This window comes from Mus caroli, chromosome 3 (genome assembly GCF_900094665.2).
Source record: "Mus caroli chromosome 3, CAROLI_EIJ_v1.1, whole genome shotgun sequence".
In the NCBI taxonomy this organism is placed as follows: domain Eukaryota; kingdom Metazoa; phylum Chordata; class Mammalia; order Rodentia; family Muridae; genus Mus; species Mus caroli.
The window spans coordinates 134,934,006-134,957,228 of record NC_034572.1 but is presented as its reverse complement, the minus strand read 5'-3'; the positions used below and the strand labels follow the sequence as shown (position 1 = coordinate 134,957,228).

General features: G+C 36.2%; 1 protein-coding gene and 1 long non-coding RNA gene across 3 annotated transcripts in view; one reads left to right on the top strand and one right to left on the bottom strand.

The window, feature by feature from the left end:
- The window catches only part of Unc5c (unc-5 netrin receptor C), a 351,708-nt gene that overhangs the window by 142,059 nt on the left and 186,426 nt on the right, over window positions 1-23,223 (bottom strand). For both annotated transcript variants that reach the window (XM_021157613.2, XM_021157614.1), the window contains exon 2: window positions 5,489-5,710. In XM_021157613.2, the coding sequence (XP_021013272.1) occupies window positions 5,489-5,710 (222 nt within the window). The remainder of the gene's footprint in view (window positions 1-5,488; window positions 5,711-23,223) is intronic.
- LOC110290819 lies at window positions 822-19,468 on the top strand. Its single transcript, XR_002377511.1, has 3 exons — window positions 822-869; window positions 960-1,040; window positions 18,437-19,468. It is a non-coding gene; the product is annotated as an uncharacterized LOC110290819 (long non-coding RNA).

The following is a 23,223-nucleotide window of genomic DNA, read 5'->3' as shown; positions in this document are numbered from 1 at the left end:
GACTATTTCTCTCTCTCTCTCTCTCTCTCTCTCTCTCTCTCTCTTTCTCTCTTTCTCTCTCTTTTTCTCTGTTTCTCTCTCTCCCTTTCCCTTTCCCTCTCCCTCTCTCTCTCTTCTCTCTCTCTCTTTCTCTCTCTTTCTCTGTCTTTTTCTGTTTCTCTCTCTCCCTTTCCCTTTCCCTCTCCCTCTCTCTCTCTCTTCTCTCTCTCTCTCCTCTCTCTTTCTTCTTTCTTTCTTTCTTTCTTTCTTTCTTTCTTTCTTTCTTTCTTTCTTTCTTTCTTTCTTTCTTTCTTTTTTTGTTGTTACATGTTAATGTCAAGAAGGCATATGGCAACATGAAGCACACACCACAGCTGCCTTCTTTGATAGGACTAGGGACTGATTTCAAAGCCTCCGGGACACTAGAAGCACTCACTATGTCACACTCACACAGCTGAGAGGAAAAGGCATCCTGTGTTCTGTTTCTGCCTCATTGTGTAATTTGGAGGAATTTACTTTCTGTATCCTGCTGAGCCTCAGTTTCCTTGTTCATAAAAGGAGCACCCAGGATGCATCTCATATGAGATTTATGGGATGCTTAAAGAACATCAGACATACAAAATGGTCACTGCAAGGCTCAGAGCACCTTTTATTGTGGTGTGTTGGTCTTAGTTAATTTGAGAATAATTAAAGATGAAAGGAGAAAAAAATGTAAGGGATTATTAAAATTTCAAAACAACTGTGGCTTTCCTGACTCCCCTGCTTCTTCCTGGGAGAAGCAAACCATTTGCTCTCACATGGTGGATTATAGGTGCCATGGAAACAGGAATTGTAGACTGAGTAAACAGAAACCAAGCCGCTGAGTCTGAGATGTTCTTTAAAATATAACGGTAATTTTTTTTTTATCAGACCCACATTTCTATGTGATTTGGAGGCTAGAAAGACAGCTCAGTGGTCAAGAGCACTTGATTCTCTTGCAGAGGACCTGTGTTTGGCTCACACTGGTTTCTCCAGTTCTAGAGGATCATCTTTCTTCTGAACCACACAGGCACAAAACACAGGTAAGGCCCATCCATACATGCAGATAAAACATGCATACATATAAAGTCAGATAAATAAATATTGGGATGTGATATTACTGTGTCACCAGATGAAGAATTTCTGAATACTGTAAAAGTGTACCATAGTTTGTATTTTCTTCTTTTTCTTGGACATATAAAAGAAATGCAAGTTAGTTTAAATGGTGAAATGGCAAACAGTTAAGTGTAGTGAGGGCTTTAATTAGTAGACTTCATTTTGACCAATGATATAGTTTTGTTAAACAAGTGTCAGTAATTCTTTGTTTCAAACCTCAGAAGACGAGGGACCATAGAATGCTTTCAGAATTTGAGAGGGACACTATTTTTTTTTTCATTTAATTTGGTTGGAAAAAGGGTCTCAAGATATAGCTTAGGGTGACCTTGAACTCACTAGGTAGGCTTGCTTTGAATTGATAAGAATCCTCTTGCCTCACCCTTCTGAGTGATGGAACAGCAGATGTAAGCCACTGGGTTAGGAGTAAGTAAAAGAATTTTTCAGATCTCTCTTCTTCAAAGTGTTTATTAATTTTTCAAATGTGAAATTATCTTGGTAGAGACTTTGATAAATGCAATTAGCTATGCTTAGTTGCTAGGAAATGTGATTGCTACTAAATATGATTTGCATGTGTTGTTCTGAGGAAGACATAACTACAAAATGAATGTTTGCAATGACTTTTGTCTGTCATTTAAGGAAAAATGATTTTTTAAGACACTAAAAATATTTCAGTTTTGCAATGTATTTCAAGACTTAATATATTCTAATATTTCTTACTTTTAAAAAACCCACCATGGTCCCCTCGAAATAATAAAATCAGAATGTTAAAGTATAGAGCTGAGGACCCAAGTTGCAGGTGAATCTAGTTTTATAAAAACAAATAAACAAACAAAAAACCCCGCAAAGAATTCTATTCCCATTCCATCTTTGCAGTGTTTGGTCTCAGAAGATGGCAAGGAACTCTAATATAAGGGACTGAGAAATTTCTACACAGTTTGTCTAGATTGGGGATTTATAGTAGCTGGCAGAGAGCTGCAATAAAGTGGCATAGCTGTTCAGTGGGTTTCATTATTTATGATGAAAATAATATATTCAAAAGACTTAAAAATATCAAATGACAAAAGTCTCAAGTCATCACCCTAGATTCTTAGCTGTCAACATCTTGGTGTGTATTTATGCAGAAAGTTTCAACTGCTATACAAAAACATGTGTATCTCTCTTCTTTGCACAGCAGCAAAATACAGCAGGAATGCTGGGTTCTCTAATTTGGATTTTGTGTTCAGTTTTATCTAACAGAATTTACACAGTCTCATTAGTGGAAAAACTTCACTTAAACAACAACAACAACAACAACACTATAGTAATCAGTTCTAGGAAAGAACATAATCAGTAGGGCAGTGTAGACAACTTGCAATGATAAATCTTTGTGTATATCGAGAATTTTACTTGTAGGAAGCCCCTAGACTCACTTGCTTGGCAGAAGCAAGAGGGGTGGGTATAATGTATTTCAGTACTTGTGCTAATTTCATACTGGCATTGCAATTTGTGCCCCAGTAAAAAAAGGTCTTTAATTCTTGTATTGAAGTAGATAACATCTTCTTAGATGTTTATTTATAATTTGCATTCCTTTGCCTAGAATTACATGTTCTAATGTTGGTTGGTTTTCTTATGGGTGCTAGTGCATTTTCTAAAATGTAATTTAAAAATATTTGCATAGTAACTAAGTTATCTCTTTGACTCATGTTAATCAATGTTGATATAAGTTTTTAAAAATATCCTCCTTGGCTCTGTTTGTGGTATTTTAAAATTCAATTACCTAATGGTTTCCTATAAGGATTCTTTATTTTGTGTTTTAATTTAAAAGGCTTGGCTGTCCCATTACTGAAACTGAGTAACCAACCAACAAATGGCCAGAATGATAATAGTGATGGTGATGGCGATGATGATGACGATGATGACAATGATGATGGTGGTGGTGGTGGTGATGATGGTAATGATGATGGTGACGTCACTCAATGACATCTAGAACTTACTTTAAATAATGAAATAGGATACATATTTGGCGTTATCTATTTCTTTCCCTTCTGACTTCCTGCCTTGCTATCTCAATGCGCGTACTAATCGATTCCTTTTTAACTGGTTATACAATCATCACATTCTGGAACTATTTTCATATTTTATCTAACCAAATCTTAATTGTAGATCTGTGTGTGATCTTCAGAGAAGATCACACCTCTTTTATTTTATGTTTTTAAAGATTATTTGATTGCGCTTCTATTTCAAGTTGCACTGAGCTGTTATTAGAAGTTACTCTACATTAAAGTGTGGTAATCTTTCAGAATCCCTTATAGATGGCATGTATGTCAAAAACATTTATCATGTATATTCAAGAATAATATATACATGTGTGTATGTGTGTGTGTTGTGTTCATACACAATTACACAATTGTATTTATGACTAGGTAGAATTTGAAACTGTTCTTTCTAGAGCTGAGTATGTCCTTAGTCGTGAATCCCATGTCCAGCACGCATGAGGTCTATGATCCATCCCCAGTATCACAAAGGAAAAAAACCCTTCAAATTTCTTAACTTCATAACTACATAATTGCTTTTACATTGATATTCTAAATGACATACCTTGATAATTTGAATTGGCTATCTATACTTAGAAAAAAATAATGAGTTACACTCTTTTGAGCAGCTAACTTACTATATTCTCAACATTTGTAATTTTTTTCTTTGAAACTGCATAAATTTTCCATGTATACAAAATTATGCCATATGTCATAAATGGTAGTTTTCTGCTTTCCTTAAAACTTTTACACATCTTACTGACATATGCTCTCTAAAATGCTTTTTAATAGGTTACAATGATTCTCTCAGTACTAGTGTCTGTAGATACCTTTGTATATGTGTCTAGTTTGGCACCAAAGGATAATTGCTAACTCCCTGGCAAAGTTTCATTTAGAAATAAAAGCCAACAAAAATTGTACAACATTTGATTCTCTCTCTGGCCTCATGTACTGGAACTTTTCCCCTAATGGTCATGTCTTCATCCTGAATTCGTGTGTATGTGTGTGTGTGTGTGCATGTGTTACTAACATATGGAGAAGTTCTCAGAAGTGCTGAATATCAGACATTTCATTTTTATTTATAATCTTCTCACACAGACTTTTTAATTAATTATTAAGACATGTCTAAATACATTGATTCTCGTTTTTACATTTCTGATACCTTGCATGCATTATTAAAAGTATATGTATATGAAATCTTCAGAAATAAATGAGCTGAAATCAAAATATTCAGTTCTTTTGAGATTTTTGTCAACGTCTGGTAGAGTTATTTTCTGAGTAATTAGATGAAGAGGTGAACCATTTCCCTACTGTAAGCTTGCCTGTGATTGGATAATCGCTGTTTTCTGCAGTCAGCAGCTTTCATTCAGTGAACTCACTGACTAGCAGATGAACAGCCATTACCTACAGCTGCCACTTGATTCCCTGTCACCACTTACACTATGTACACACATGTCTTACATGTCCATTTGAGATGCATCTTCTTAATCAATAACTTAGTCTATGCCTTTAATTATCATCTCTTCAATAGATATTGTTGTTGGGGATGTGGAATGTGCTGTTCTGTCCTTGTTTCAGATTAAGCCAATAGATAGGCACACACTGGAATTATTTGCACATTTGAAACCCTGAATCTGCTCTCTGTATGTAGAAAGATACGATGTAAAAATGTTTCTCATTTCTGTCATTTTAATTCCTGTTAGCTTGGAAATGTTGATTAATAATGTCTTAGCATTACTATATAGTTTAAAACCATAACATATTTAGATCTGAATGTTTTAAGTGCTAGTCTCCCTGCAGGAGATGAAAACACTTAAGCCACAGAAGAAATATTCCTGTCTTCTAATTTAAGAGAAATATAAGGTATTGCATAACTATCTTTCATTGGTAATTGTGAACTAAAACATCACAAAGTTTCACTGATAGCTAATTTTCAAAGAATTATTTAATATATTCTATAAAATAATATCAGGTATATATGCAGACCAATGTTGGGCAATGATGTCATCAAGCTCAATGTATTCTCATTCGCACATGACCCCTGGATTGCAAGAGATTTATCTTTGATTTCTGTACAAGTGAAATTCAAAGATACCATTTTCCAGGATGCTCCCATTTATTCATTCTATTGATTCCATATTATGTATCTTATTGAACAGTCACATAGTTCATCAACAATAAAGCATTTATCATTGATGGCTTGCTTTGCATTGCATAAAATAAGATCATTAATTCTTAACCTAACTGATTCAAAGGCTTTTGCCAAAGGATAAGAACTCCATTTTCAGCCTTGCTAACTGAAGTAGTATTGTGACAACAGCACCGTGGAGTAAGTGAGTCCTGAGCCACAATCCCAAACTCACCGGAGGTTTCATCTACTCTCTCGTCTACTACGTGGTCCTTCTGATGAACCCACTCGCTGTTGCACTTGAAGTAGATCTGGGTGGCAGGGCTGGCTTTACAATACAGGTTCACAGGCTTGTTCTTCACAATGTAAGCTTCCTCGGGCTCAATGAGGAAGTGTGGCAATGGCTCAGGTGGGTCAGATGGAAAGGTTTCTGGGAGTTCATGAAAAAAGTCATCATCTGGTAAAGAAACAGAAAGTGAAACATGGTCAAAATATGGCATTCTTGTCTTCTAGGTGCTCTTTGATTTTAGAAAAAGAATTTTACTGAAAAAAATAATGTTTTGAATACTTGTTATGTGCAAAGCAATAGTTAGAAATATTGACTGGGTGATCAGCAAATAGTCTGAATTATTATTCTATTTTCTATATATGACAAAACTCAATCTCAGGAATAATGAGTTCTACTGAAAATATAAGGAATGAGTAGCAATCTGCAAAACGAAGTCCAGGTTCTTGTCACTAACCATTGAATGCCTTACCCAATGGATAGCTGTGATATTCACAATGTATTATGTAATTCCCAGTGTACAAGGTTGCTATGAAAAACTGACAAAAGGGGCCAGAGAGATGTCTCTGTGACTGAAGGACATTTTTCTATTCCAGAGGACCTGGGTTCAGTTTTCAGCACCTACATGATAACTAACAGCCATCTGCAATTCCAGTTCCAAAGAGTCTGATGTCTTCTTTGGCCTGAATGGGCAGTCCACACATTTGGTGCACAGATATACAAGCAAGCACAAAAGCCATAATTCAAAAATACATACTTAAACAAACAAAAGCAGCTTCTATTACAAACATAAGGCTTGCTTTAAATCTTTTGCAAAGATCTGAGTAAAACATTGGAAATGTGAATTAAAGTTCTTTTAGTCCAGTTGCAAATTGATCATTTGTTTCCAATGATACATTTGGTCCTTTCATTCAGCTGAAAATATTCACTGAGACTAAAATTGCCTAGGCACTGGAAATGAGTGAGAACATCAAACTGGTCACTAGCACAGCCACAGTAGAAATCCTCTCTGGTCTAAGCTTGAAATTTTACTTTAAATGTTACATGGTATTATGGGACTGTTAGAAAATTATTTAACCTCACTATAAAATTTTTTCATTTCTATAGCTTTGAAAATTGTCAAAAGTGCTCCTCTATCTGATATTTCAACAACACTGAATAAATCTAATCTAAAATCACTGGAGAGATTTGTACACTTTGAAGTTCCTTTGTTTTTCTAATCTTGAATTCCACATGATTTCAAGTTTTAAAAATCATACGTGTTTGCTTTAATAAAGTCTAGTAATGGTTTATAAAACCATAGGAGTCCTTCTATTATGATATATAGTACACCTGATAATTATCTTTTTATGAGGGACAGAAAATAATAAACTATCATTAGTCCATAAATATGCTAATATAGTGTGTTAAAACTTACAGCTCAAAAAAAAGTACTTTATAAACTCTCTGAAAATGCTGTTCGGTAGCAATAGACATGGCATGATATTGGTATTTAGAGGTTGACTGTGCAGATATCACCATGAAAATCATTATATTATGCATTCAGTTGTTATCCCATTTTTGGGAGGTAGCCATTGGTGAAGTAGACATCTGTCCACTAAGCAATCTGGCCTGTGACTTTTTTCATCTAGGTCACGGGATAGCTTTCAAATAGTAATGACATCCAGTCATTGCCAATCTGTTTTGGAGTGAAAATTGGGTCTTCTTGAATCACAGATAAAAGCAGTTTTCGAAGCTGCTTCACAATACTTTAATTCCTGATATTGTAGAGATGGTGTTGGCTCTAGCTAAGCTTTCTTTCTTACTCTGCCTCCTTGATATACTTCTTTATGGCTAAGGCTTCATTTCTAGTTTTCCAGCATTGATAAATAAGGACACAAACTGTCAGCTTACAAAAGAATAACCTTGTTTACATCAGTTTCAGCTCCACCAGTCAATATGCAAGACCACTCAAGACTGCTCAAATGAACGGAGCTAGGAAGGCTAAGGGACAAGGAACTGTACTATTGACGGATCCGTCTGCACAAATTTGATGTCTTGAATGCCTTACCCAATCTTTCTGTCATATTCAGGAGCACTTCCTTTTATATGTGAGGATGTACTAGGCTGATAATCAATAGAGCTATACAAAATGCCACACTCAAATTCTACTGAAGCATAACTCTTGTTCCATTATTATTCACGAAAGCAAACAAGACAGTAACTTTAATATAATTCACTTTCCTTTTGGATTGTGTTTGCATACATATAAACAAGGAAATGTAGTTAAAGCTAACATTTATGCAAGCATGCAAAAGATAAAATATGTTCCAGCTACTGTTTTAAGTGTAGCTTGTTCCTTTAAAAGAAATTATTACAAAGTGCTTGGTAATTATACACATCTATTTTATTCAGTAATGTAGCATATCCATTTGTATGTTCATATCCCATAGTATGTATTTATGAACACTAAAATTCAGTTATCTCACCTGGCCGAAAACATGCATCTCTCTGGTCTCATTATTTTATTATAACTATTGAAAGGACAAATAATAATGGAAGATGAGAAAAATGACATGCGTATTTTCAAGCTAAAAAGAAGCTCAGTGAAATGCTGGGAGGAAACTTTATAATTTAATAAATATCTAAAACACCTATGAGCAAACTAAGTGGGCATTTCTTTAATTTTGAGTTTCACCATAATATCTTGAAAGAAATTAGCCTGTGCCTTGGTTTGAAGTTTCATATCATAGATTTTTCCTATTGCTTGCAAACACTTAGAAGGAAGTATAATAAAGAATCCTGTCTATCATAAGAGAAAACATTTCCTTCCTGTGACAGAACTTGTATTTCTATTATATATAATTCTCATCTCCACAGAACTCATCTCTTTGTGTTCCTCTAGAGAGGTGCCTTAACAGACAATAGTCCATTATCATAATATTTCTTATGGTATCCATATTGTAAACTCCAATTTACAGCCTAGGTAAAATCACATTATATATTATGCCTTATTTCTAGTACTCAGTTCAACTGTAGGAATGACAATTGGCCAAGATAATTCAAGATCCTGAGTTATTGGTTATGTGTAGTGGAATAAATACAACAAAAGAAACATGCTGATTGTTAGCAGGCTTATAAATTTCTACTTCTTCCCTTTCACGAGACACCATCTATACCACAGAAACCTCATAAGGTAGTATAAATAACACCACCTTGATCATCATAAGCATGGTAAGAAAATGTTTTCTTATTGTTGCTCCAGATAAAAAATCTAAGAGGCAGTATTCATTTTCTAGGTATCACTTTTTTTTTAAATAAATTTCATTTTAAAACGTTTTCTAATGTGATTTTTAAATAAACAAATCAATACCCCTTGACCAAAATGATACAAATGAATTTGCAGAGTATATAAATATCTAGCATGCCTATGTGTGTTTAATAAGGAGAACATGGTCAGCCTGTAATGCCTCTGACTTTACATGAACACACTGTGGCTTTGCCCTCTGTGTTTGCTGCTCACAGAATTGCCTCTTACTTTGCAAACCTGTTTTTTGTAATCTTTTTTAATCTTGAAAAGATTTTTAAAAAGTTAGCAAATATTTAACACTAGAGTGGATATAACTTGAGGATCATGATTATATTGTCTTCATGTTCATTTTCATATTTCAAAAGATTTAAAAAACTATTTGTATATGTATGTGTATCATGTTTGTGCATGCATATATTGTAGCCAGAGGGTAACATCCCCTGAAACTGGAGTTAAGGGTGATTACAAGATGCCTAATGTGGGTGCTCGAAATACACACAGGGCTAGCTGTGTAGTTTGTATGGCCCAATACAGAATGAAAATTCCAAGATCCTAGTGTAAAACGTGTGAATATTTCTGAGAATGAAATAAAAATATTAAATGAGTACCTAGCCCTTTGAGACAGAACAGGTCACACACATTAGCTAAGCATCCATCCTACCTATGGATGAAGTAAATGGGGAGTCTGTTCCATATATGATCCTAGAAACCATTCTAGGGAATATTTATGGAGATTTCACTTATTTTTTAAGGTATACTGGGTAGTTTCTAAAAGATGGAATTTCCTTGCTGTAGAAGATGTGTGGCAAGGCTGGGAACACTCAGCCTTGCCTTATTAGCTATAGTTGTTCCCATCCACTGGGCAGCACTCAGTAAAAGCACCCAATACAACCAAGGCTACTTCCAATAGGCTAGCTCTGCACTAACTACATAGACTACATACTGAGATCACATCTTATAAGCTTGTTGATCTTTCTGTTCAAGCAAATCAGCTTTCAATACTAATAAGGTCATATCACAAAACTTGAAGCTATAAAAGTCCAACCCTGTGTTTTCACCTGACAGAGAGGTCAGTAATAAACCATCTTGCCACTTCATACTTTCATATCAGTAGAGGTGATGTCAGGGAGATGATAGGAACCCAGTTTATAAACACAGCTTCATTCTGTGAACTAATTTTGAGCAATGTGTTTCAACTATTTTAAATTATTACTTCTTATAAAGGCATATACGTCAACTTGAAATTAATTTGGGCAAAATTAGTTGAATAATGAAATTGATAAGTCTTTATGTGCAGTTTATTTGTATTAACAAAGTAAAATTCTCATGGTGATTTCTTTTCTATATGGTAAAGTTGGTTTCAACATAAAGCTAGATATGGCTTTTTTTTGTGTGTGTGGATACAGCATTACTATTCATTTTATTCTCTTCTAACATTGGACTTAAATTTCCACTTTCTACCATTACTCAATAATAGTGTTTCAACAGTAGTGCTGTCTTTATCTGGATTTCAGTACATCTTAACATTTCTGTTTCTATTATCATATACAGCATTGGCTTTTTCATTTATATACAAGTGAGGGAAGCTTTGTACCATCTATTATCTTTATAGATTTTCATTCCACCTAATTCTTGACAGGAAAATATTATGCTATGAACATCAATCTAGGAAGCTTTAGGTTGCTGGTTTTATTGCTATATCAAGCCTTAACTTTCATCAACTTAATACATACATTTCTACATTTCTGAATCACACGACTTAAACTGTTATTGCTCATAGAATGAAATATAGGACCATTATCTCTTTGTGTGAGACATGAAGCATATTCTTCTAAAATGAATTTTGCTTCCAAAGAACTTGAGAGCAATTTAAAATGAATGACTAAAAGCTAATTTTATCTGCATTTGGCCACTCATCCATCAGAGATATAATGTATGATATATTACCAAAAAAGCAGCTAGGATTAACTATTTAAATAATACTCTAGGCTATTTTTAAGATTTTCATTAAAATATACTTTGGAAGACAACGTCTATGTTCTACGTATCAAGAAACATATCACTGGATTCACCCTTTAAATCCAAATAGTTGGATCAATAATGCCTTAAATATATTCCACAGTTTTGATCTACTGAATATTTCTAAGAAATATTTTCTAAGAAAATATTTCAAAAGAAAATCTTTTTACTTTCAAAGAAATATTTTCTAAGTACATCCTTCTACTCCTAGAAGAAATATAAAGTTAAAATGCTATTTGACATTTAGCTGTTTCTGAAATAGAAAGGCTTCTTTATGCTCCAGATAAGCTCTCCTCTCCTCTGGCTTTCATGCTTTGAAACCCTCTCATTCTCTTGCTTATTTCCTCTTCTATGCAAGTTCTACTGCACACCTGAAAGAAAAATTTTACAAAAACAATTTTTTCTTCTTCATATAACTTGCCAAGTATAAGGAAAATAAAGTGGCCAGTTTCATTTGCTGAACAGTTCAGCTAAAAATTATAAATATTGAGGAGCTGATGAAAGTGTATTAACATAGAATATCAAGAGCACAAATGGGCATCAGAATGAAGAGGATTTATAATATAATATATCTTTATAATCTAGCTCTCTTTATATATAGTATGTATTTCTCTAAAAAGGCTGCCTCACTCTTTTGAATTCACACTGTATACAAAGTGACATAAAATTTGCATAAATGTGTATTAATATATTTACTGAACCACTGTATATTTAAACCCACACAGCATATTACAATAAAAGCCATTAAAATTTATTGAGATGTGATTGAGCATACCTAGCCTTCAACTGAAGTATTGTTCAATAGTTTTCTGAAATATCCAACTGTAGATATACTGCTTATCAGCAAAAATAAGGACAGAAATTTGTATAAAGCAAATTTTTGTATCAACAGAAAGGGAGATTTTGTGTGAATTTAAGTATGTATAGTGTGACTGTCATGCTAGGTCAGAGGATGTACAAAGAAAAGCTTTATAGCTGGCACATGTAGACATGAGAGGTCATTACTTCTGGGGAGACGTGCAAGAGTTGATAAGGAATGTTTATTGCTTACCTTTTATTTAAAGGTTTGTCATATATATATATGTGTGTGTGTGTGAGAGAGAGACTTTTGAACTTTTGTTCAACTTAACAGGTAAATTAGATCATTCTCATGTGCAAAGTAGTTTCAGCCTAGTATAATACCTTGCAATGTTTCATTAATACACTTCCAAAACCAACAGCATGAACTCCATTAAAAATTACTCCACATCTCCATTAAATGTGCTGTTTTCAGGATACAGTATTTGTAAGTAGTTCACTCTCATTTACTTACTCCTAGCTTCATTTTATTTTTCCTCTTAATTTTGCCCCCAAACCCCTCCATTTCATGACCTCTGATTCAAATTAACATGGCTCATTGCTCTTTTTGTATATTTTTCAAGACTGCATTTAATGACCACTTTCCATATGTCAGTGTGGTCCTCACTGTTGTGGCTGAAGTTATATTTTATCTGCTTTATCTTTAAATGACATCTTAGGTACAGAAATAGAAATCATACACAAGAAGGTACTGCTTACGGTGTCTATATTTCTCTCCAATGAATTAAGGGAAATGTCTGACTTTTTAATCCCTTCTAGTGGTTACAACTCCTATAGTTTCATTGAGAACCTTAGGCAGATGAAAATATATAAAATCATAAATATAGTTTTGGGGTGTCTGGAGAGATGGCTCAGTAATTAAGATCAGTCTCTGCTCTTTCAGAGGAGTTCAAGCAACCACATGGTAGCTCAGAACCAGCTCTCACTTCAGTTCTGTGAACTCCAATGCCCACTCTTGTCTCTGAAGTTTCCAGGCAAATGCATAGATCATAGACATATATGAAGGCAAGATCCCCATAAACATAAAATAAACTAAAAAAAAAATATTGAATAGACAAATAAAATGCTTAAAATAAACTTAAGAGAATTTCATAAAACTCTTAAGGATTGACAGACAACTAAGACAACATGACCTTGAGGCTAACTTCATTATAAGTAACTAATGAGAATGATTTAGAAAAATGTCTCCCAAAGGTATGAATATTCAGTGTTTGAATGTATTCACATCACATATGCTGGTGACCTCCCTGGAAAATTGTCTGAAACGGTCAGCTTTTGTGTTAACTCTGCCTGGCTCAGGTTCCCAGGTTTCACATGTTAAGTGTGTGTTCCTGTGAAGGTGTTTGTGATGTGATTAAACTGGTATGTTACTGGGAGTAAAAAGAGTCAATTATTCTAGATAGTCTGAATATGTCTTATGTCCTAGGAGCAGAACTGATGGCCCCAAGAAACTCTACACCAGTGTTTTACTGAACAAATGAAAAATATAGACAGATAATTCATGTCATCAAAATCTCCCTAACATCCTGCTGACACTCTTCAGCACCCTTCCTAGTTTCTCTACAGCAGGTCAAACATCCCTTCCTCTGAATGTGGCTCCCAGATTAAGCCCACATTGCTGCTGTAGTCCCCATTGTCCCCATTGCTCCTTCCCTTTATACATCCAGTCCCTCCCAGATGACAAGTTCATGCCCAATGGTGGTGCTTATTCACTTTCCAACATCCTATGCCTGGAGTGCCTGTCAGAGAATTTAAGTTTTTCTTTTCCTTTCAGTTTGTATTGCTATCCCTAAGGATATTTCACAGGAAAACACAGGAATATACAGGAATTACTTCATTTACTGAAATCATGGGAGTGACAAGAAATCATTGTAAAAACTATAACAGAAATATATATATATATATATATATATATATATATATATATATATATCAAAAGGTCTGTGTGTGTGTGTGTACTGAGTGTATTTATGAAGTATGTACTTATTGATATGTATGTTCATGCTCACATGTGAGTATGGAGGGCAGAAGATGTTGGGGATGTTTCTGTGATTATTTTCCACTTTTATTTGTTGAGTCAGGATTTTATAGTGTCCCTGAAGCTCATAGATTTAGCTGAGTTGGCTAATCAAAGACTTCAAGGATCTGTCTATTTGTGTCTGCTGCCTCTGTCCCTGGGGTTGTAGGCACATGCCTCTCTCTCTCTCTCTCTCTCTCTCTCTCTCTCTCTGTGTGTGTGTGTGTGTGTGTGTGTGTGTGTGTGTGTGTGGGGGTGTGTGTGTGTGTGTGTGTGTGTGTGTTCAGGGGATCTGGACTAAAGTTTTCATGTTTGAGCTGTAGGCACTGTACTGACTAAGCCATTGTCTTAGCCTCCAAAGGCATAACACACGTTTGTAAGTATAAATCTACTTCCTATATAAAATAAATCAACTCTCTTTTCTGCAAATTTTATTATCAACAATCCAGAGCTACGCCTAGTTTCAGACTAAATGAATTCTTTCACAATATATTGGAGGTTAAGTGTAACTTGATGTGAATGTGAAGTCTTACAGAACATCTGATTTTATTGCCTTCATCTATTGTGCTCATCCGACACTCGATGTATTACATCACTCTTCCTATTTATAAACTTTCTCTTCCTTGGAGACTCTGCATTAGCACTTTATTGCTTCCTATCCTATGTCGTTGACCTTCTACTTTCTCCTTTACTGCTCAAATACAGCCAAATACTTCTCAAAGCTTCTCCTTTAGTCTTTCCCTTGGGTATCTCATCAAACCAGTGGCTTCAATTATCAGATCCTGTCACATACCAACCTTCCTCTCCATTCCCTTGCTCCTTAAAACCCTGCTATGCCTTTGTATTGACTGATAATGAAATCAGACTCTATTCAGGCCAGCCAGGACACACTTGATCTTATTGCTCCGCCCTCTACCCTCCTGCCATCTTGCTAACACAGGAGACAGACAGCCTGGCACTGTATCTTTATCACACTGCCTTCCTTCACACTCACCCACACTCACCCACACTAACCTGCAATCATCCACATTCACCCACACTGACCCACACTCACCCACACTCACCTACACTCACCAACTTCACCCACACTCACCCACAACCACCCACACTCACCCACACTCACCCACAACCACCCACACTCACCCACACTCACCCACAACCACCCACACTCACCTACACTCACCCACACTCACCCACACTCACCCACACTCAAGAACTTGTGCTTTACCTTGTCACAGGATTTTCCCTGTCCAATTACATTAGGGCAGTGGGAGGCCTGTGATTTGACAAGGAAAAGGGAGGCAGAGCTAAGATTTGTGGAGACAGGGAATATCTTGGGGTAGCAGAGAGAAAGGAAGATGGCAGGGGATTTGAATCTGTGGGGCTAGGACAAGTCACAGGATGTTATGATATCATAGAGGTTAGAATATTGGAATAGTTTGACTAATCTAGGTGGGCAGCTTTTATTATTGTCAATTGGTTCTGAAATTATTGTACTGGGATCTTGTATATTGAGAATTTATTGATATATAAATCTGATTGGTTAACTATGAGCATTGAGTCTTGTTTTTACTGGTTTAGTGAGTATTGTGCTATCAAACCTCAAGAATGGCTGATCTATTTGGTTATTGGAATATGGGACAGAGCCAGCAGGATCCCACCAGGACATAGTGTTGTGCCCTGCTGGTACCGGTACTAGAACAGGAACATGGCCCAGCAGGCCAGGGAATTGGTGGGTTGAGAGAAGCAGGAGTGCAGAGAGTTGGCAGGTTTATTTTTAAAATATTTCCTGCAACATCACCTGAAGGACATTTCTTTTCTGTCTTGATTTGAAGGTTATAGCTCAATTTTTTTCCTCAGGCAAGATCACAAAATCCACATAAATGTGGCTCCTTCTAAGAACACATTTCTATATTACTTCTTCTTTCTGTTATCATCATCATCATTTTATGTTATTGCCTCAAATTAACTTGTTCACTAAATTGATTGTTTTTCCCCTTGCACATGACTCCAAGCTCCATGAATTCTGTTACTGCCCACTTTTGCTCAACACTGTATCCTCAGCATCAATATCAGATGGACTTATCTCCCTCCCTTAAAATTTGCCTGACTTTTAAAATCAATTCCTCATTTCTGATTATAACATTACTTTATCACAGTCAAAATAGCATCCCTCGTGAGGGCTGAATAAATAAGGAATAGATTCCCATGTTCTTTATCTGAGTTATTAAAAGGACCCTGATATTGATTTCAATTGTCTAAATTTTCTTCCTTCATGTCAATGTGTACCTGTATTAGTCAGCTTTTCATTGCGGTGACCAAATCCTAGAAAGAAACAAGTTAAAAGGAAACAGAAGGTTTATTTTAGCTCATGGCTTAAGATCTCATAAACATAGCCCCGTCCATGGTCATTTGAATCTGTTCCAGTTGATGATGTTCATCTCATGGCAACCAGGGAGCAAACAGCTTGAGAGGAAGGGGCTGCTAACAGGACAGGGTGCCAAGTACCGAGTCCCTCCAACTGTCACACTGAAATTTCTAACATTTCCACATAGCCCATCAATCAGGAGCCCATCAGTGGATATTTGGCTCTCCCACATCTCACCTCTGAACACTGCTGCATTGGAGACCAAGCTGAAGCTGACACAATTCAGATTCACTCTACAGCAAGAGTCCATGACTACAGCAACTATGAATAGTTCAGCATGAAAGTGGAATCAAATTAGTTTCTGCCAGAAATTCTAAGTATTCCACAAAACTTGGCCCCACATTCCCTTAATAACCATTTCTTTATCACCTCTCCACCAGACTACAATATGCAGATGCTGTATGTCACAAATACAGTTTTTAAGTTATCGTCTTCCATATACTATATGGCTTGGAATCTAGCATTCAGAATTGACTCCTCAATGTCTGTTTCAATTCCATTAAAAAATTCATTCTTAATCTTCTCAAATATAGTCATCCCTTGCTGTTCAGCTGTAAAAGTCCCATAATGCAATTTGAGGGGTCAATGATTTTACATCAGGTCAGAGCTGCCTTACCCTAGAGGGTTCTAAAGCTCTGTCTCAGCTGGAGGGAACATATATATAACTGATAACTTCCAGGACTACAAAAACAATTGTTACATGTATAGATTATGTTTTTTAAGACAAAATTTGGTGACATCTATAGTGATCTCATTATTTAAAAATGTATACATGTTTAACTGTTAAAGAAAATTTCATGTTTACACAATAGCAAAGACTTCAAATACTTGTAAACTATATTCAAAGAATTTCAATTATATTCTCAGAAGTTTGTGTTTGTGTCTGTGTGTTTGTGTGTATATGCTGGTCCTATGTTTAGAAACCTAAACTAAAACAGTAGAGACAAAAGTATTGTAAGATATGAAAAAGAGGAATATGTTACAAATGAGTACTCAGCTTATGTGATATAATGGTCATCCTAAAAATTAAGACACTGGAAATATGATTATTACTATCATATGACTGCATGTTTTATCATATAATTTTAAAGATATGACAACAAGCATGCAAAATTTCCCATACAAATTAAAACTCTACTTAGGGACTTTTTCATAGGTAAGCTACTCCTTCAATTTAGTAAAATAACTTAATATACATAAAAAACACAGTACTCTTTACTTTGACATGACATTTCATGAGCAAAGAAAATAACAGTATTTAAAAGTAGCCTATGACTAGATTGACACATCAGAAATTATATCTCCCCTCTTCTTCACTTCCTACATAGAAAGTATCAACACGATCTTCTCTATGTCTGGCCTAAGTGATTGATAGATCAGATAGCTTTGATGTTTCTGATTCTATAGCAATTATTTTTCCCAGAGCATTTCACAGTCTCATAAGCATATCTTTTGCCTCCTACAGAAATGCAATACCTGGCTATTGCTTCTTGGCTTAAAATACTATAGTTCCTCCTTTCCTGTTATCACAGTACACAAAACCCATAATAATAAAATATTTGTTTATTGTTCTACACACAACTTTTGCTAAGAGTTCACCTGGTAGTTTATTTATGGTGTTTTAATTTTTAAATGTATTTCTCTTTTTGAGATTATAATATAATCATATCATTTTCCCTTCTGTTTCCTCCCTCCAAGTGTCCCACATACTCAACCCTTGTTCTTTTCCAAAATCATCTTTTATTCATTAATTATATTATTTTATTTGAAATTATATTAATTGCATGTATATATATGCATATGTGTTGATTTTTTTTTACCTCCTTAGTAACTATTTTTAAAGCTACTACTTTTTAAAATTAAAATTATACTAAGGAATTTGAATAGGTAGAATTCTACAAAGGCTGTCATGGTATGTGTGTACTTGTGGATAATCAGATAGCATTTAAAAACACAAATATGACCATGTTGAACATATTGTTCATGCTTCAGAACTGATTTGTACAGTACATCCTCTGGGTCCTTGGAATCATTGTTTATGAGGTTTCCCTCACAATCCTACTCTGTCTCATTACGACTCTGCCTTGTTTAACATTAGTTATCATTCCTTCTGTGGAAGACAAAATGATGCTACATATTTCTAGGCATGGTATTGTTTCTATAACACTCAAATTTCTCCAGACACTTTATAATAAAAGCAAATGTGCATCACAAATCTCACTCACAGTACTGCTATCCTGAGCTCCAGGTAGTTAAACTCTGAATTTGTATATTTTGACATTTTAGATCATCATGTTTATGCAGCTGGTCCTGTGATTTGACGAAAGAGTTAACGCTGCTGATGAGCAAGAACATAGATTGTGAACCTCTGACTTTGCATCACACCTGTGTGGATGGAAACAATGGCCAGCCTGCACTCAATGTACTGGATAAAGTGTACTGACACGAAGGACAAGATGCCCAACCGATCGAAGAAGATGGAAAGGGTACGGATCACCTACAGCAAAGTGCACAGTTGCTTAATGTTTCCCAATGTCACCTCCCCTACCGCTGGAAATCAGGATGCTTGACACCCGGACACCAAATTATTAAAGTTTCAAGCAGTGACACTTTCTTCTCCACGTGGGGCCTGGCTTCTCCTTGACACTTTGTCCCTACAGTCCCTTCAGGCCCCTTGGCCTTTCCTCCCTGCCTTTAACCTCCATAACTAATTAGATCTGGCCAACTCTTCAGTGAAAATAGTTTGCTTCAAAGTTTTCATTCAGTGTTCCCTTCTGGGCATACTTTGTCACGTCAGTCCAGCCTGCCCTTTCTACATGAAGTTTAAAAGGCTGAGCTATTTTTATAACATTAAACAACAACAACAAAAAAAACCAACAAAAAACCCATCTTTGAAGATCTCCACCTACCTCAATGCTTTACATAAGGACTAGAGTGTCAAGTCTGACAAAAGCTTCACAAGCCATGAAATTATTAGTTTCAGAAGTTTATGGATAAACAAACAGTTCTAAGGATTCTGGTCTTATTTGCGGGAGGGAGTTAAAATTTAATGATTTGTTGTCTGCTAGCAGTTTTATTTGGGATCCATTTACCTTCCGCACTAAAAAAGTAGACAATGAAACTAACCAACCCACCCACCAACCAATCAATCAGCCAACAACCAACCAACGAACCAAAGACTGAGGAATATAGTTGGACTCATCTTCAGTAAGTTTCTTTGGAAATCTTGTTAGACGTCACAATTAAGCAGCATCATTAATGTCATCTCTATTTCGGAAAAGACAAAGGTGAAGCTGAAGACAATAGAGAGTTAATTTTCAGAATATGGTCTCTTGCTTTTTTTTTTTTCCTATAAATAACATTTAAAAAGCCTTAAGTAGTCAACTACTTTAGACCTACTCCTACATCTCACAAATAATTATACAAAGATATTTATTTAAACACATAACTATCAGGTAGGTGTAGAGGGTCTTGGGCTAGTCCCAGGTAGTCAGTCTGGGGGTGGGAGGCTCCTCTATCACTTGGAAATGCGCAGAGACTTGTTTTTCAGTTGAGTAATTTCCATCTATCCCGTTCTCAGAAGAAGCCAGGGTAGTACTCTTATGCTTTGCTTTGCAGATAGAGTCTCAAAGAGGTACCTCCTTCTACCCTGGATTTCACTCTGTAACACGGATTGGTCTCTAATTCGTGATTCGCCTGCCTCAGCCACCTGAGTGATGATGGGTTTACAAAGCATGTACCATCATACTTGATTATGAGACATGTTTCATTTTCATCTATCTTGTGAGGTACAACCTTTAAAATCTCATAGATGAATACTTAGGTATTAAACATTTGTGCATGCCTCCAATACCATTCCTATCTGTAATAGAGGCACTAAGAAAGAAATCTACATGCTTATGGCTTGGTAAAAAAATGTGTTACACTGGATCTTGCCTTCCACATCCTGAAAATGTACTAGAGAAAATTTTTCTTGTATTACTATATTTAGCAATTATAATAAGACTACCAAACAAACATCAATAAAGCACTTACAAAATGCCAGGTAGCCCATTAAGGAAGCTAGATAGACTCCCAGTTACTTCCTACAATATATCCATGGAAAATACCATTATCTCCATTCTAAAGATAAAAATAGCAGCAGAGAAATTAATTAAATGGCTAAAATATACATAGCTAATAAATACCGGGAAAAGTTTATGACTATCAGTCATTATCTAGGCTTAAAGAAGCACTGATATGTTATCCACTCTGTGAAACTGCTTATGAAGAAACCAACATATATTTATTAATTATAGGAAAAAATGAGAGCTATGCCCCCAGTTATCACACAACTATGTTTCCTAGCCTCCTCAGAGATATCAGTAATATGTTTTTATTCATTTTTGTAGTTATATAACTGTCTAATTCCACAAAGATACTTTTATAAATTGCTTTTAGTTGCTTGTCAAAGTTCATTTAGGGGGCTGGTGAGATAGCTCAGAAGTTAAGAATGTTGGTATTTCTTTTAGAGGATCACTGTTCAATTCCTAGCACCCATATTATATGACCTATAATTGCCTTTAATGCCAGCTCTCTGGGATCCAGTTCTCTCTTCTGCCTTTCAAGTGTACCTACACACAAACATACATACAGATGCCCCCACACACACACACACACACACACACTCAAACATACACACTCACAAGCATGCACTCATGCATACAAAGACACACAGGCATAAATAATAATGTAATCATGATAAGTTATTTTTAAATCAATAAGGTAATGTGTAGCCAGGCGGTGGTAGCGCATGCCTTTAATCCCAGCGCTTGGGAGGCAGAGGCAGAGGCAGAGGCAGGTGGATTTCTCAGTTCGAGGACAGCCTGGTCTACAAAGTGAGTTCCAGGACAGTCAGGGCTATACAGAGAAACCTTGTCTCAAAGAACAAAAACAAAACAAACAAACAAAAAACCAAAACAAAACAAAAAAAGGTAATGTGTTTGCTAAGTTGAAGAAACAGCTTATCAAATTATGTTCATATAGAAAAAAAATAAAACATTACAGTGTAGAGTATGTCTAGTCACTCATAAGACATTTGCTGCTCCACAGTTAGGTATTGACACTGGTGAAATTCCCAACAAGTAAACAACAATCAACTAAGGCAACATGAAAAAAAAAGTATGGAACCTAAGGTAGGGAGGATGATTTGTGGTGTGACAGGCACTGAAGATCCAGCCCTGGCCTTTTGTACTGTGGGAGGAAGACATGCTTGAACCTTTATCACATCTCCAAAAGGAAACAGGAGTTGACTGCATTGGCTAATACAGAGGGGGTGGTGATTTGTGGGAAGGGAGAGGGCACAGCTTCTCATGTTAGGGAGGCAAAAGGCACTCATGCCTGCAAAATAGAGGTCTCTGAGCCTATGTGGCTTTTTTGAGAAAAGCATGCCCTTCCTGTCTTCCACTTCAGTAAACTGGAGGAGTGAAAACACATTTGTGAGTGCAGAGAGTTCGCCGACATTAACAGCCTGTCATTTTCCCAAAGTTTGAAAGAGCAATGGATGGATTTCAAGGCTCACAGTGGGACAGGGTAAGACAGCAGGGCTCACATGTCTTTCGGAAACAATATAAATTCATAGAGCTATTTCAAAGTCTCGTGAAGAGGTGATAAACTGGTGGGTCTGGTTACACACTTCCTCCTCTGGGGATGATTTTATCCCTTTTAGATAAGGCAGATTGATTCGCTGTTTTCTCAGGCTGCTTTTCTGCAAATCTACTTTAAATGAGCAGGTTGATTTCAGGGGCAAATCTCTTAACTCCCTCTTCTTCCGCTTGGGTTCAACTCAAGTTCTTGTGAAATCATTATCCTTTCTGTACCTTCAAGATGGACTGCTGCAAAACCAAATTACAAAGTAAACAGAACGAAGGTAAGAATGTGTTCAAGGATAGGGTCCTTGTGCAGCTGTGGGCAAAGAATCAAACAGCCACTGTGGAAATGTCCCCCTTTTAGCTTGGGCTTTCTCTGTATCCTATGCCTATGACTTTCTGAAACACACAGCCACTCAGGCCAAAGAGGTAGTTTGCTCTCCCTAAACTAGAGCTACATCCAAATCAAAGCACAGTATCCCCTTTCAACAGTTGGAAGTGCAAAGAATCAAGGCAATTAGCTTGTTTCTCAGAAATCACGCCAGTTCTCCAGGGAGGGCTCTAGCTGTAAGATCTATCAAGAAAGCCAAGCTGCATATTCTTCACAAGCTGGAAAATCAACTGAATGTTACCAAGTCAAAGACTCTAAACATATCCTTATTATGCTCAATATCAGCTTATCTGTTCACTGCTGGTTCTTTCATATACTGAGTGAATAAACAAACAGATTCCATATAGCTTATTACCTACAGTTCTCACCCTTCCCAGGAAAAAATAGGCCAGGAAAAATAGCACCCTACATTTATTGCTGCAAACCTACATAGTCCACACACATCCCTGAAATCTCTCAGACTTTTATTAACTGTTAAGTGGGAGCTAGGGGAGATGTGTTGGTTTTACTTTCCTCTCATCTACTTCTTGCTTGCATTATAACCAGATCCCCATTTTCTCAGCCCCTGTGGTTGAGGCTCCCATCACTTCCTCTTCAGTCTCTCCGAATACCCACATTTTGATCATAGTTACTGGTTAAGATGAGCACATGATGGAAGTCTGGGCAACTTAGAAGAAACCTGAGATTTTGATATGCTGGGAAGAAGATTAACACTGAGGAATGAGCTGTTCTTTGGAAGGATAAAGGTCACATTCATGAAAGTAGCTCTTCCTGTCCTACATCAGTGTGGTATAATATACTAGACAACTCTAGAGGGCACCATCCACACCGAAGTTTGTGTTAGCATCAACCCTGGAGTTAAGCATGTACAGAAAGGCTAACCCAACTAACTTTGCCAGCTGGTTGACGGGGCCAGGAAAACACTTGCCCTAGCAAGTGTTTTCAATCACCATAATGGTTCTTCTTGGCTGTTTCACTGTATAATGAACTGATCATTGTCTGCAGTATTACATTTATCATTACATTTGCATTTGGGGAGGGGAGTTTCTGGCAAA